Source organism: Poromitra crassiceps (genome assembly GCF_964638095.1).
Source record: "Poromitra crassiceps genome assembly, chromosome: 12".
NCBI lineage: Eukaryota > Metazoa > Chordata > Actinopteri > Beryciformes > Melamphaidae > Poromitra > Poromitra crassiceps.
Window position 1 is genome coordinate 46,273,425 of NC_139632.1, and position 15,479 is coordinate 46,288,903.

The 15,479-nt window shown below is 44.1% G+C and overlaps 1 protein-coding gene across 1 annotated transcript in view; it reads right to left on the bottom strand.

The window, feature by feature from the left end:
• The window catches only part of slc5a5 (solute carrier family 5 member 5), a 52,283-nt gene that overhangs the window by 27,948 nt on the left and 8,856 nt on the right, over nucleotides 1–15,479 (bottom strand). The window contains exons 2-7 of the mRNA XM_083648092.1: nucleotides 7,846–8,272; nucleotides 6,911–6,976; nucleotides 5,786–5,837; nucleotides 4,862–4,929; nucleotides 3,964–4,118; nucleotides 3,237–3,377 (exon numbers count right to left, since the gene is read on the bottom strand). Coding sequence (XP_083504218.1) covers nucleotides 3,237–3,377; nucleotides 3,964–4,118; nucleotides 4,862–4,929; nucleotides 5,786–5,837; nucleotides 6,911–6,976; nucleotides 7,846–8,211 — 848 coding nt within the window. The 5' untranslated portion in view covers nucleotides 8,212–8,272. The remainder of the gene's footprint in view (nucleotides 1–3,236; nucleotides 3,378–3,963; nucleotides 4,119–4,861; nucleotides 4,930–5,785; nucleotides 5,838–6,910; nucleotides 6,977–7,845; nucleotides 8,273–15,479) is intronic.

The window sequence follows — 15,479 nt, forward strand, 5'->3', positions numbered from 1 at the left end:
ACTTGGGGGGAATTCCCCCCTTATTTTCTTCAGATAGGGGGGATTTATAGACGTTGGGGGGGATTTTTTCAGCCGATACGATAACCGGTAAATATCTGCTTCTCCTGTCTGATAACAGATACAATAACTAATGATAATTTCACATTTTTGTCTTTACTTAACCTGTAGTTTAGGCACATCTGGGGTATTATAATATGATATGAGTGTTTTAGTAAAGTGTATCACTCAATACAAAAAAATAAAGGCTTTAATACAACCGAAAGCCTATGGCTGCTTACAGTAGTCTCCAGGTAAAACACAATGACAAAAGACATAGTAATTAGACTCTTATTCAGGGATGCAAAGTCATGGATAGTTAAAAAGGTGACAGATACCAGGGCAGACACAAATTCATTCACTTAAGTGCCCTATTTTGGGATGAAAAATGTGACTCACTGTTACCTAAAGGTGACTAGTTTGCATCCCTGCTTATCCTCTTAATCTTATTCGCTTCAGGTTCTATTATTTTAGTACGGCGATGTTCTCTTTGCAAATGAGGCAGGCGGCATTCCCTTTGAATTCGACAAAAAAATAATCACTCTCCCACTTCTCCTGAAACTGTCTGTGCTCGTCATCAACCTTTCTTTTGTCTTTTTACAGCAACATGTTCACTTCTCAACAAAAGACAACATTTTAGCTGTAAATGTTTTTCTTTTCACTTGGGTGAACCCAATCACCTGCTAATGAGGTGGATTTGACATGCAGTGATGATCCCGCTGGCCTGGAGTGTGAAGCCATGTTGCCAGATACTGCTGACGGTTTCCAGCACAAAGAGTTCAAAACCCGCCAAAATGCACACAAAACCGCCCAAGGAACTGCACATTTATGGAAATGTATCTGGCAACCCTGCGCTCGTCTGCATGAAGACAGCGCCTCGTCCACGCGCCTCGGGAGTGCGCTCTGTGTTTTACAACGAGCGGAGGTGCGGGCCTGATTTCACTATAACTTGATATCAAGTGGCGGGCCGTATGAAATCGCTTTAGGCCACGTGTCTGGCCCGGGGGCAGTGAGTTTGAGACACCTGGCATAAACCATTGCGGGATTACTCCCCCTTTATAAATTGAAAATATGCGGGAATTTCCAAAAAGATGCAATCCCGCGCCAAATTTTAAGCCCTGCCAGTGGTTGTTGATGTTATTGATGCATCTCACAAGCTCTATTGCAGGACTAAGGTTATATGTATGTATGTAGCCTACGGCCGCATAGGAATGGTAGGATTGTGACCAAGGTGGAGATGAAGAAAGAGACAGAGAGAACAAACAGGGCAGGTCAAAGTTCACATGAGAAGAATTATTATGGAATCTGACAGAACCAGTGGTGTGATGTCACAGTAGCAATTAAATGAATGTTTTGCGATGGCTGGTATTGTTTTCAACGTGTGTGTGTGTGTGTGTGTGTGTGTGTGTGTGTGTGTGTGTGTCTTTCCTCAAGGCAAAATGTCGCCTCGACACCTGTCACGGGAGAAGGACCACAGGCACATTATTAACCTCTGAGAGAGCCTGGTATGCGTTACTGAGGCAGGGAGACAGAAGAAGACCCACCCCCGTCTCCCGGTGGCCTGTGCTGCTGCTGTGCTAACTGGTAAATAAGCAGCTCACTGAATTTTGGAAAGCTCATAATATTCTGTCTGATGTTCAGTCTGGTTTCCGTTCTGGTTTTGGTTGTGTAACTGCAACTCATAAAGTGATCAATGACATATCTTCTGCCCTCGATCGTAAACAACACTGTGCGGCCATCTTCATTGATTTAGCTAAGCGTTTGATAACAGTTGACCACTCCATCCTTGTGGACAGGCTTAGCAGCGTCGGGGTCTCTGGTCCCTCCCTGGCATGGTTTTCAAACTACCTCACCGATAGGGTGCAATGTGTCAGCTCTGATCAACTCCTGTCGCAGCCCCTCCCTGTCTCCAAGGGTGTGCCTCAGGGCTCAATATTAGGTCCAACTTTGTTCTCTGTGTATATAAATGATTTAGCTATCTCTGTTGGTGACTCACTCATTCACCTTTATGCCGATGACACCATTCTGTACGCCTCTGGCCCTACCCCAGATGCTGTAGTCATGCTTCTCCAGTCTAGTTTCAACAGCACGCAACAGGGTTTCTCCTCCCTACGCCTCATGTTAAACACCTCTAAGACCAAGGTCATGTGGTTCAGTAAAAAGGGCTCTGTGCACATGTCACCTCCTCAGATCAGTACCCTCAATGGAGCGACCCTAGAGCAGGTCTCTGAATATAAATACCTGGGCATATGGCTGGACAACACTGTCATTTTCTCATCATATTAACAAGTTGCAAGCCAAGGTCAAATCAAAAATGGTCTTTCTCTATCGAATGTGCTCCTCTTTCACTCTCTCTGCTAGACTCACCCTGGTTAAAATGACAGTTCTTCCCATGTTAGACTATGGTGACACTATTTTCCGATCTGCCTGCAAAACTACTCTGCAAAAGCTAGATGTTATCTATCACTCTGCCATCCGTTTCGCTACAAATGCCCCTTTCAGAACTCACCACTGCACTTTATATTCCTCTGTAAACTGGCCATCCCTACACACCCGTCGCAAAATACACTGGTTCATGCTAATTTACAAAACTCTCCTTGGTCTGTCACCCCCCTACCTGTGTAGTTTGTTGCAAATTGCACGTGCTGCGTACAACACCCGTTCTGCTAACCTCATCCTGCTGAAAATCCCCAAAACTCATTCTGTAATCGGTCATTTGTCATTCCATTCTGCCGTGCCCACAGACTGGAATGGCTTACAAAAAACACAAAAACTGGACAATTTCATCTCCAAGTCAGGTTTCAAGGACTTTATCATGGACATATTCACTGACACCTGCAAGTGCTTCCTGGACTAACTCTTATCCCCTGCCTGTCTGCTCCGACTGTTTTTGTTTTATTTGCTTTGTCTGCCTGCTATGTTTTTAACTGTGTTTTAACTTGTGTTTTAATTTGTTCTAAGTAACTTGGTATTTATTTTATCCCCTACCGCCTATCCCTCAAAAGGCTGTGCCTTCTGCCAGGTCGCCATTGTAAATAACAATTTGTTCTTAATGATTTACCTGGTTAAATCAAGGTTAAATAAGGCTCCAAGTCGAGGCTGCGCAGAACCTTGTCAGCGCTTATAGTCTAGTTTGTTGACTATGTCTGTTGTGCGGTGGCTCCCAGCTCTGGATGAACTGACAGCAGGTGTGAACTCACCACTGGGCATCTTTCTCTGTCCTGCAGGAGATGTAGCGCTGGACTTGGGCTTGGTTCACTCCGTACATGGACAGCCAGACCAGCGTCCCGCCGACCGACAGGCTCCAGAAGGTGTAGCGCCGCCGCGGGTCTAAGTCGAAACTGCAGGAACATCAGGAAACAACGCTCTAAGTGGCCTCAAGAACTACAGTAAAGTTTGATATGGGTTTTGAAGGTCGATACCAGTACCAGTATTTTTGGGTTCCAGCTGGCCAGTAGGTCAAAGTTTTACTAGCCCCTTGTATATTATCACTGGCCCAGCAGCCAAACAACGAAAATTATTTTTTTCCCATAATTTTAGTGATTTCTTATACATAACTAGAAATATTGTGTGCACGCTCATTTCTACCGTGCCTCAAGTCAAGTGAAGTACCCTTTAGATTTGGTGGTTTTCCTTCAGTAATGGTAATGTTGATATACACAAATATGCAAAATATAAAATTAAGCACATTGGATCAGTAAGTTTCTGCATATTTTGTGTAAAGCCTCTCCTCTATAGATTTATCATGTGTTGCCGGCTGCCTATAATATTTCTATAATCATTCAGTCATTTACTATAGGATAATAACGACTGTGTGTGTTTCTCCCCCAGACCATGCTGTAAGAAAAAATTGTTGTAGGCCTACTAACAATATTTTGCACATTATGTGAAAGTGATTTGTGCGTCAAAATGTAATAATGTTGTTACTCATTAAAATTAATGCGGGATCCATTGTAGGCGATCTCCAGGACACGCGCCGGGCCGCCAACTAGGATCGTGCCGTGGATGAAGATCGCCACGAAGCCCGACAGCATGACTATGATCTGGAACACATCGGTCCAGATCACTGCCTTCATACCACCCTAATGCAGAGAGAGACAGAAAGACAGACAGGGAGTCAGACAGTGAGACAGGCAGCCAGACAGGTAGAGAGACAGTGAGACAAGCAGCCAGACAGATAGAGAGACAGGGAGTCAGACAGTGAGACAGGCAGACAGGGAGAGAGACAGACAGGCAGGGAGTCAGACAGTGAGACAGGCAGCCAGCCAGACAGGCAGACAGGGAGAGAGACAGACAGGCAGGGAGTCAGACAGTCAGACAGGCAGCCAGCCAGACAGGCGGACAGGGAGAGAGACAGACAGGGAGTCAGACAGTGAGACAGGCAGCCAGACAGGCAGACAGACAGGGAGGGAGACAGACAGGGAGTCAGACAGTGAGGCAGGCAGCCAGACAGGCAGACAGACAGGGAGGGAGAGAGACAGAAAGGTAGGCAGACATGCATAGAATCAGATGGAAGGTTAAACCAATAAACAAGCCGTTTGTGAGTCATGTGACTTCGGTTTACAAACTCTGGTTCACTTGCAATTTGTATAAACCAAATACAAAAATGAGTGTGTGTGTGTGTGTGTGTGTGTGTGTGTGTGTGTGTGTGTAAGCCTCACAACACCTGTAGAGAGATGGGCTGACACACTCAACCATCATTAGATCATCTAACTGATTCTAAATCTGACTGCACGATGTCCATTAAGTGTTGCATCCAAGAAAACAGAATGTCTTTAACCACAGATATTGGGGATGCTGGAGAGATGGAGACATGCGGTCTTACTATTGTGGTGTACAGAGTGCATATGATCCCAGTAGAAAACAGAGATGTCCACATGTTGAGTCCAGTCGCTGAAAGAAACGAAGCAAACAGGATTCACCATGAAACACCTGCACATTTACTGCACTTGGTAAAATGATGCAAAGGTGACGAAATAAGGACGGGGTTTATCCGGTCTCTTCTTTCTTGTTCTTACATGTTTCTGTGTATTTATCATCCATTTTTGTCCTTGCGCTCTGTAAAATCCTTTCTGGGGGAACATGTTTGTTAAAAAAAAATCCCTTGATAGAACTTGCTTTGCTGATTTTCAGCTAGCTGTGTATCATTGCAAAATCAGTAGTCGTCTATATGCAAATGAACAATGTTTAGCGTCCCTCCATCTCATTTATGTCCTAATGATGTCCTTAGTCCAGGAAGTTCTGCGACCGAAGGTAGCGAGAGCAATAGTGATAGCAATAGTGATAGTAGTGATAGTGACACCATGGCAACTGCTCCAATTTGGACCAGGAAGTTATGTGAATGAATGGGGAGCTCTTGGTCCAGGCAAGAAAGGCCTGCTACGATTTTTGTAAAAAGCAAGTTGAAAATGGGTAAAGTGGCCCTTTAACTGTTAAGGATTTGCATGCAATCCACATGAAGCCACAGGATATTAGCAATATTCCACAATGCTTTGTTTCAAATACTGCCCGTTCTTGCCTCAGTGGAAAATAGCTAAACTCTGCAGCTTGTTCCGACTGAAGCAGAGAAAACAGAACCATCCACCTTTCTAGCTTCTCACTGGTTACCATCTGTATTGAGATTGTACCGTTCTGACCCTCGCTCTCTAGACTCGGGGCGATTGAAGGGCCTTCTGATTAACAGCATGCATTTTCCCATTAGATGTTGGGGTTTACAGTAGGTGAGTTTTCAGATGATTCCTCATCGTACCTTGGTTGAGGATCAGGGCTGGTGCGTAGATGACGATCCCCGTGTAGAGCAGCTGAGACAAGAAGCATGAAGGGGTCAGCAGACAAATCAATGCCAAACACATTGACATGATTCAGTCACATGATTCAGACGCAGCTCGCTTACCTCAAACCACAGCCTGCAACAACTAACTATAATATATCTCTGCCATGCTGCCTGAACACACTTGGTTTTTGAATGCTGAATGCATGTGTAGCAGAGTGACGTGGTGGACTGCCTTGCACTGTCCTGTCCCCTTTGCACTGTTTGTGAGGTCCTCTATGTTGTCCCTGTGCCATGTGCACATTGGAGTTTTACAAACATTTCTTAAAGCAGTAAATGTAAACCTCAGTGGGTAGATGTAGGCAGCCTTGTACTGACATCTGCACATATTGCACACATTATGCACCTTTGTAGGTACGTATCGTTTTGCCAGACAATGGTAAACAAAGGTACAAGAGCAATAACTCTCTCAATAACCTTCTCAATAACTAACAGATTAAATATATATCTATTTTTAACCTGTATTTATCGTAATATCCACTAAATGCATGCAGTACTCATATCTGTTAATTAACTAATCATTTCTCAAACGAAATGAGAAGATAATATCCACATAATACAACAGATAAGAAAATGAACATGTGGGAAATGCACTGGTGAGAATCAAATAACTTGTTGCTAAGCAACCAATTAAGGAGGACTCTATTAAGTATGTACTCACATGCACTATGAACGAAATGTTCCAGGGAACTCTATGGGTGAATTTATTAACTCTGTGGCTCCGCCCACTGGAGTTTAACTCAACCAATGAGATTGGATGTTTGCATAACTGAAACTAATGTGTAATAGTATGCAGTCTACTGTCTTAGATACTTGTACCAGTTTGCGCAAGACAAATTCCCTGAAGGTGCGCAGCAAGTGCTTCAACTTGTACTGTGTGGAAAAACTGTGTGACAATAATTCAGAATTGTTAGTAACTCACTAACTAAACCGGTGGTGAGTGTGGTGAAAATGTCACCCCGGCTTTTAAGAGCTGCTGAATCACTTTCTGTTTTCAGCTGTGGACAATAATGGAGAAGACAATGACGTCTGTGTTTAGCCTACCGTCGCCACAAGGAACTGGAGGCTCCCCAGTAGCTGCATCCCTCTGCCAAACCTCATCCTCAGATACTGTGACAGGCAGACGGCTCCAGTTAGAAGAAGACAGAGCATCCCTCCACACATCAAGCCCTCGTCCCTCTACACCTCTTATATTCACCATGTTTGATGTTCCGCAGGTGCGCTTTAGCTTTCTATCGGAATCTTTCCTGCTCCTACTATATAGAAAGGCTTGCTCTTCCTTTAATTATGTCAATTGCTTAAAGGAACACTCCGCCCATTTCCAACCAGCTTTGTATCATTAGAACATCAGTAGTATATCAGAAAACTGTAAACGGTTTTGAAGTCTGTAATTTAATTTGACAGTTAGAGTGTTAAAGTGTGGACCAGTGACATCACTGGTCCACACTAACTCAAATTAATAACTCATTAACTCAAATCAACTCTCAAACTGTAAACGGTTTTGAAGTCATCCATCTAGTTTGTCACTAGGTGTCACTGGTCCACACTTTAACACTCAATAACTGTCAAATTAAATGACAGACTTCAAAACCGTTTATAGTTTTCTGATATACTACTGATGTTCTAATGATACAAAGCTGGTTGAAAATGGGCAGAGTGTTCCTTTAATTATTTTAGTTATCTTCAACCTATTTGAACGTCACATCAAACACATAGTCCTTCTCTCTAATATGCCATAGAGATATGATAATATCTTTGGAAAGAGTACAGTACATACAACAAACAAATGAACTACAATGGGTTCATTAACTTATATTGCTCATTCGAATCATCTCTCCCATGTGTGATTGGACGATTCAATTGTGGATCGGGGGCGATATGCATCACCAGGGCTAATTGATCAGCCGAGCCTACTGGCCCACATGACCTTCCTGTTCTCCTCATAACAAACGGGTTGTGAAAGCTCAGTGCCACCTGACCTGATTGGTGCTGGTGATGCCGAGCCGATAGAAAACGGGCAGGAAGAGGAAGGCTGTCAGCACGGTGTTGATGCTTTGCCCCAGGCACATGTAGAGGAATTTAAATCCGTAGCGATAACCTTCGGCGGGAACACCCAAAACCTGGACCGCAGACATGAAACTGGCACAGAGTGACAGCCCCACTGGCACCGCCGGCATGTCGCGGCCGCCGGTGAAGAAGTCGTCGGCGCTGACTTCTTTCTGCTTGGATCTCAGGGCCTGGAAGAGCCCTATGCCCATGGAGACCAACAGCATGGCACCAAAGACGGCGTAGTCGGCCAGGGCGAAGCCTGGTTTGGCGGCGTCGCTGGCAGAAAGCTCGTCCATGCTTTTGTTCTCCGATGCCCCTCCGCCTTGTAGCTCTGCAAACTCAGTGGATCCGGGTTTTCTGTCAAGAGTGAAAGGCCAATCACAATTAGTAATCAAAACAAAAAAAGATATGCAGACACTTTACAATGGGCTTATTCCAGTGTACCAACAGTGCTATGTGTAACATTACATCAATATAACATTGTCAAATCATTTGTGATCAGTGATGAGTATATATCACTGATGAATGACTGACTATCTCAGCTAAATTGTAGTGTTGCACATGTATCACCATATACAGTGTTTTTTAATGTATTCTCTATGTCTGTACTGCAGCGTTTGTCTTTTACTCCCGTCTCCCATGGGAGACAAATAAAGTGAACCTTGACCTTGGCCTTGACAACAGCTGACACACTCAGTCGTCGCAGCAAAGACAGAGAGAGGCTGCATGAGGACACACACAGCCACAGAAGAATGATGAGGTCTTCCAAATCCTAATCATTACCATGTTTCTGCAAAGCACTGGCTAATCTACGTAGCGTGGCATCGTGGCGTGCCCTAACATGGGTGTATAGGCACTTAGCTTGACAGTTTAGCTAAGCATGCTGAACAACGCCATGTTCAGGACAGGGCTGGCGGCATATGAAAGCAGTGCTTGGATACTCCAAAGCACACCAGCTGTATCCCAAAAGAACGGAGAACCTCTACTTTCACAGTGGGGGGGGGGGGGGGGGGGGACAACTTTGATTCTACCTTCATCCATTTTTTAGTTATCAAAACAAAACATCTGTCTGTCCACAAAAAGCAAAGAAAAATGCATTTTTGTAAATGATAGTCATGTTCACGGGTCCTGAACCAAATCACATGTCTCTGATGGCGGATACTGGCCGGTGTTACACCATACGCACCCGATATGATTTGATTTCCCTTTCCTCCCAAACAGGGAGTCACGACTTACTGTACCACCGGAGCAAGGGAGAGATTCACCCCACACTCAGAGAGGGAAGATGGGGGTCGCACCCTCGTCTTGGCCACGGGCGAGGTGGTTCTCGATGTCTGGGTGCTCATCTGACCGCTGAAATGTACACTGTGTGAGGAATCACAACTAATCTAATCTACCTAAGAGGAGAAGTGACTTGTGTACGTTTACCAGCGTCTGGTGAAGAAACTTGTGTTTTGACTCGTTTTGAAAGCGCGTCGCCTGGGTCAAAGCTGCTTGGTGCAGCGTTTTGAGGCACCAGGCTGGAACCGTTTTATGGAGCTTTTTCTGAAGGGAGATTGTTGCTTTTCTCTGCTTTGTCGGTTCTGTGCAACTTTGGAAGTGCAATAGCGTTTCACAAGGTAAGTAAGAGCGCCATCCATCACATGACGGTGAAAACACAGATTAACGTCATATCGCGCCAATGCCAGGGAAGCGTTGTCTCAAATGACGTAAAAACACGTGGGGTAGTGGGGAAAGAGTTCAGGAGGACAGACCACATAGTACATATTACAGCTGACAGACCTTGTTGCAGCCACAAGTGTTACACCAGGTTAAGACCGCATTGCACATAAGCCCTGTTGCTTCCTTTGAACATTTTGGAACCGATTTCTCCATCAGCTTTTCACTCCTTCTGTTAGAGGCTGCTAATCTACTGAGTGATGCTCTCATTTCTTTACCCTTATCTTACCAATGTTTCAAAAATGTACGTGTTGATGATTTATTAGTGTAAAAATGCTACATGTGCCACCTTTAACCCATGTAAAACCATGTCTTACAATTGCCAGTCACACTGATGTTCCATCCCTGATCCAGAACTTCTTATCAAGTCACTGCAATGTTGTCACTAGAAAATCTAGTGAGTTTCTTCACTTTTTTACTGTGGTTTAGTGTTAATCCAAGGATTGGGGTTAAAAATAAGGTTAGACCCATTACGTCTATAAGGTTACCAGAAACTTTCTGGTGTGCACGCGATACTTTCTGGTGCACACAAGATAGTTTTTTTAGAGACGTTTTGCCCATGTCACTTTAGGGGCTCAGTAGCTGCCAAAAGCATCAGGGTTTAAGTAAAAAAAAAAAAAAGACTATAACATCACTTTGTCTTTCTACTCGTCTCTCTCATTGACCAAATCACTTCCCTGCATGTTGTTTCCATTCTGTGGATTGCTACAATGGAAAAAAATATGATTCGAGCCAAAAGTTCATAACCACAACCATGAAAAGCAGGCGGAAATGAAGTGTTCCGTCTATATCTCGCCTCTGTTCCATTCAGTACCAGGGACAGCGCCGCGTGGCCCCTATTAGCTTAAACGTGAGGTTCAAATCGAATAAATCTAATTGAATCTGGTCACAACAATCGCAGGCACCGGTTCGCCACAATAAACCAGCCAGTGACTCGTCCTCCAACACTCCCTCCACTGGTGACTGCAACCGTGTTATGGACTTATTTCATGCAAAATATTGAAAACATCAGGCGCCCTGGCTGCTCCAAACCAACCTGCCCCTGTCAGATATGTAGTGGTGTGTGGACCCAAATGCAGACACGGGGAAGCAGCCAGACAACAGACGAGGTTCAGGTGCAAAACAAGACTTTACTGGAACTTTAAATACAAAAATAACAGAAAACCGCTAGCTCACAGCTAGGCCAAAAGCAAGCTAAGTCAAAGGGTAACAAATCACATACCATAGACAGGGTAGACAATGACGTGACAAGGGCTACAAACAGACTGAGACAATAGACCAAATCACCGTGACGTCACCATGTAAACAAATTTACTTCCGGGTACCACTTGGGGAAGGCGGCAGGTTTAAATGTGCGTGTTGTCAAATAAATGCTGTCAAACCCTCTCGTTGTTTTCAGCCGACTACTTTCAATTTAAATGGTTAAACGGTTGGTAAACATGCTTGTCCGACCTATCTAGCCTTTCTTCTGTGTTTGTTTTATGTAGTGTTAGCTAGCTAATAGCGTTTGTTTGTCTGTCAAACTCGCTGTTTTTTTGCAGTCGTTAAAGTTACAGAGTAACCTCGCGTCACTAGGCTCTTCTCGGCGAGCCTGGTACAGACAGAGATACTGACGCCACGTCAATTTAATTTAGCTTCAAGTCTACTCTAGTCTGGTCCAACAGGTAAATTAGCTAGTCTGGTCTCCACTAACGTTAGTGAAAGTGTTGTTATGAATGATATTAAACAACAACACAACACGGACGAACCATTTTTGTCTTCTTTGTCTGTTTTTGTCTTCAAAACGTCAGTTTGTGCCGTTCACCGCCATTATAATGTGTGGACCCAGGGGTACCCGGAAGTAAATGTAAACATCCCGGTGATTTGGTCTATATATACACAGAGGAGTCATCAGGAACATGAGGGGCAGCTGGGGAGGTAGGAACACAGAGGGCAAATCGGGAGAACTGATTGGTGGTGAGAACTCAGGTGATAGGGCAGACTAACGAGGGAACATAGGCAACAGGTGGGGGGGGGGGGGACGGCACGCAAGGAATAGAGGGTATGCGCACCCACTGGAACACGCCCCCTAAATCGGGAATGAGTGTCAAAATGAGTGTCAGGTTCCTCCCTGAGCAGCAGGTGTCAGTTATCTAGGCTGATTACTGCATTCAAGCTCAGTCTTGCTGTGACTCAGTGGGCGTGACCCCACAGTGACTTCTGCCTCTGTGACATCACATGCATACCCTCTATACACAGACAAGAACAACACAGTAGCTACGACCATAATTAATATACTCCATGAGCCATGGTGACCATCACGGCCCATGCCAGCACCGTCCAATTATTCCAAACAACCTGAAACACACTGTGAAGCAATCACAGAACAAAGGTGTTCAAGAACTGGGCATAGGCCAACTCACTATTGAACCATAACATGAAGATGATGACAGAGCAGGCCACACCGTGACCTGGGTGTTACATATCCTCCCCCTGACCATGCTCCTCCTATGACTCAACCCTGAATCACTTTGCTAAGGTCAGTCGAGCTGAGCTTTCCAAAATTGTTTCAAAGATGAACTCCTCCAGCAGCTCTCTGGACCCTATCCCTACACCACTTTTGAAAGCCTGTCTCCCAGCTATCATTCCCATTGCAACCTATATAGTAAACGGGTCTCTGTCTCCCGGTGAAGTACCCCCCCTTCCCCTAAACTGGCAGCCATCAAACACTCAAATCTACCTTCAAACCTCCCCTGGCAAACACCTTACACTATCCCACGCTACCAAATGCCTCGCCGCTGGATGAGCAATAACTCTCTACAGCTGAATGGCAGCAAGTCCGAAGCCATCCTCATCGGTACGCCCCATCAGACAGAAAAGGCCAGCATCACTCACATCACCATCGATTGTCACCCTATCGCCCTCTCCTCACTCATCACAAACCTGCGTGTCAAACTGGACTCATCACTGTCCTCATTCTTAACCTCATTCTTCCATCTGAGGAGCATTTCTAAACTACGACCCCCCCACAGCAAATGTGATGCTGAAAAACTCGTACATGCCTTCATCAGCTCCCAGCAATAATTAGGGCATCAGACTCACTCACTGCTTTTAAATCACAACTTAAGACTCGCCTCCTCCTCTCTCCCTTCCTCTCCTAGGCCCAAGTTCTTATGCCCTTTTCCTTTTAAAATTCTGTCACAAATACTATCCATCATTTTAACCCATATGATTTGTGCTTATTATTGTCTATTTTATGTGTAATTAACCAGTTTTACCAATGTTATGATTGTTTTACTCTCTGTGAAGCACCTTGAGATTTTGTTGTATTTTAAATTGTGCTATATAAATAAATATATTATTTATTATTAATATAAAAATCAATCTCTTGACAACCAATGAACAACAAACAGCGCTGCATTGGTGAAAGCATGGCAATTTGGCAACAAAATACATCTCAGGAATGAAGTATAAAGTTAAGATTATCCTATGTGTGTGTGTGTGTGTGTGTGTGTGTGTGTGTGTGTGTGTGTGCGTGTGCGTGTGCGTGTGCGTGTGCGTGTGTGTGTGTGTGTGTGTGTCTGCTCCCCTTGACCTTCATCCATCCTGGAGGTGCCATGCACACACTTCAGCACTGCTGATATCAACACCAGAGAACAAGTAGTTTTATTGGACAAAGATTACAAATAGACCAAATACATCACAGCTTTAAATTGATGACCTTGAGCCCCCTAGCTACAGTGTAGCTGGTACTCATGAAATCTTCCATATCAAGCTGGGAGCCAAAACACGTCTTGCTGTAACTTTCCCCCATTCCTGTTTTGACTAGCAATAGAATGAGCAAGAGACTTTCCATGATGCAAACTTATCAAATTTGATACTTGTAAAACAACTATACTATAATGTAACTATAAATACCTGGGAATTCATATAGATAATCAACTTAAATGGACCGTGCATGTCGACTACTTGTGTGTAAAATTGGCTCAAAGACTTTCCTCCGCCGATTCAGATTGTTCGGAGTGAGTAGTAAAATCATGTCAACATTCTACAACGCCGTTCTAGGCAGCCTGATAAGATACGGCTAGCGTCGCTGGTTTGGCGTCACTATCCAAAACAAATCCAAAATTGAAAAGATGGTGAAAACTGCTATGAAGGTGATTGGAATAAAAAATGACCCGTCCCTTCAATCAACCATTGAAGAAACTGTCGTTAAGCAGTCCCATCGTATCTTGAAAGACACCTCTCATATCCTGTTTTCAGAATACGAACTCTTTACAGAGAACCCGTATATATATATAGGTATAAGTCGAACCGCTACAAGCTCTCCTTCCTCCCAACATCTATCGCCCTCTTGAACGAACAACCTGCTCAATCTAAAATCTAAAAATCCTTATCCTGTTTTCTGTGGTTTTGTTATTTTTATTACCAAGCCACTCAGGCCCGTATCCAGAGTTTCGAAATAGGGGAGGTCCAGCAAGGGGAGGCGGGCGCCGCCGAAAACAATGTGAGGGTTTTTTTCCCCCTTTTTTAGCCATTTTTAGAGTAATATATCATTTTAAATAAAAAAAAAATGATTGTTTTACCTTTTTTAGCCATATTTAGAGGAATATATCATTCTAAATCAACATTAGGATTATACTGTTGTGATGTCATTATTCAGTATATTCTCTTTCATGTCACCACCTGCTCAGCTCTCCTGTCAACATAATTGTAACTAACAAACACAAACTGTTTTAGCCAAATTCATATAAAATGACACCTACAAACACAGGTACACAACACACAAAGTCATCATCGATAATAAAAAAACATAGCCTACAGAGGGACCTGTTGGCTGGCAAGAACATGTATTTATTGTCATTGACCAAAAACAATAATCGGAAGGGATGAGAAGGATGTGAGAGTGTGTGAGTGTACTTAGGCTTCTGCAGTCAGTCAGTCAGTCATCATCTGTTGGCCCACTGAAATTAAATAGAACAAACATAAGTTATAATGATCATTCAAAGTGTAATTGTAACAGTAATATGTGTATACTAATAACATGAATTACCTTTTCTGTGTGAGTGTACTTTGGCTTCTGCAGTCTTTTCCATGGAGCTTTTTTTATTTTTTTCTCTGAAATATTAGGGGAGGTCCGGACCTCCCTGTCCTCATAGCTAGATACGGGCCTGAAGCCACTTGTTTTTAAATTGTAAGCTACTTGTGCACAGTAGTTTCTTAGTTAATCTTATCTAGTTCTTTCAGTGCAATACAATCATGCATTCTTCCGTGAGGTGCATCTCCCTCATGTAAAACGTGTAGACCTGTCATTGTCTCTGTATGTCATACTTGTTGTTTTTATTTGTGTATGATTGAAATGCAGCTGATGTAGCACTGTTGTCCAAGACAAATTTCCCTTTGGGGCAGGGGCATTTCTACGGGTGGGCCTGGGTAGGCACAGGCCCACCCACTTCTTGCCCTGGCCCACCCAAAACCCCCCTTTTTTTTTTTTTTTTAATTGGTTGTTTTCTAGAGGCAAACTTGCTGCTGCCTTGCTAGCTAATGGTTTTGTAGCTTAAAAACACAGGGCACATGAGGGAGGTACGGTGGTGCAGTGGTAAGCACTATCGCCTCACAGCTCGAAGGTCGTGGGTTCGATTCCCACCTGGGCCGATGTGAACACTGAAGGAACGCGTGCCCGTCCGCATGTCCTCGAGTGCCCACCGCCCGGGTGGGGTCGGCAAAATTGCCTTTCTGTGTGGAGTTTGCATGTTCTCCCCGTGCCTCCCGGGGGTTTCCTTCATATAGGAACCCCCTTCACAAAAACATGCAACATCCTGGTTGCTTATGTGGTTCCTCCTCTGATCGTTAAGGGCGCCTGTTC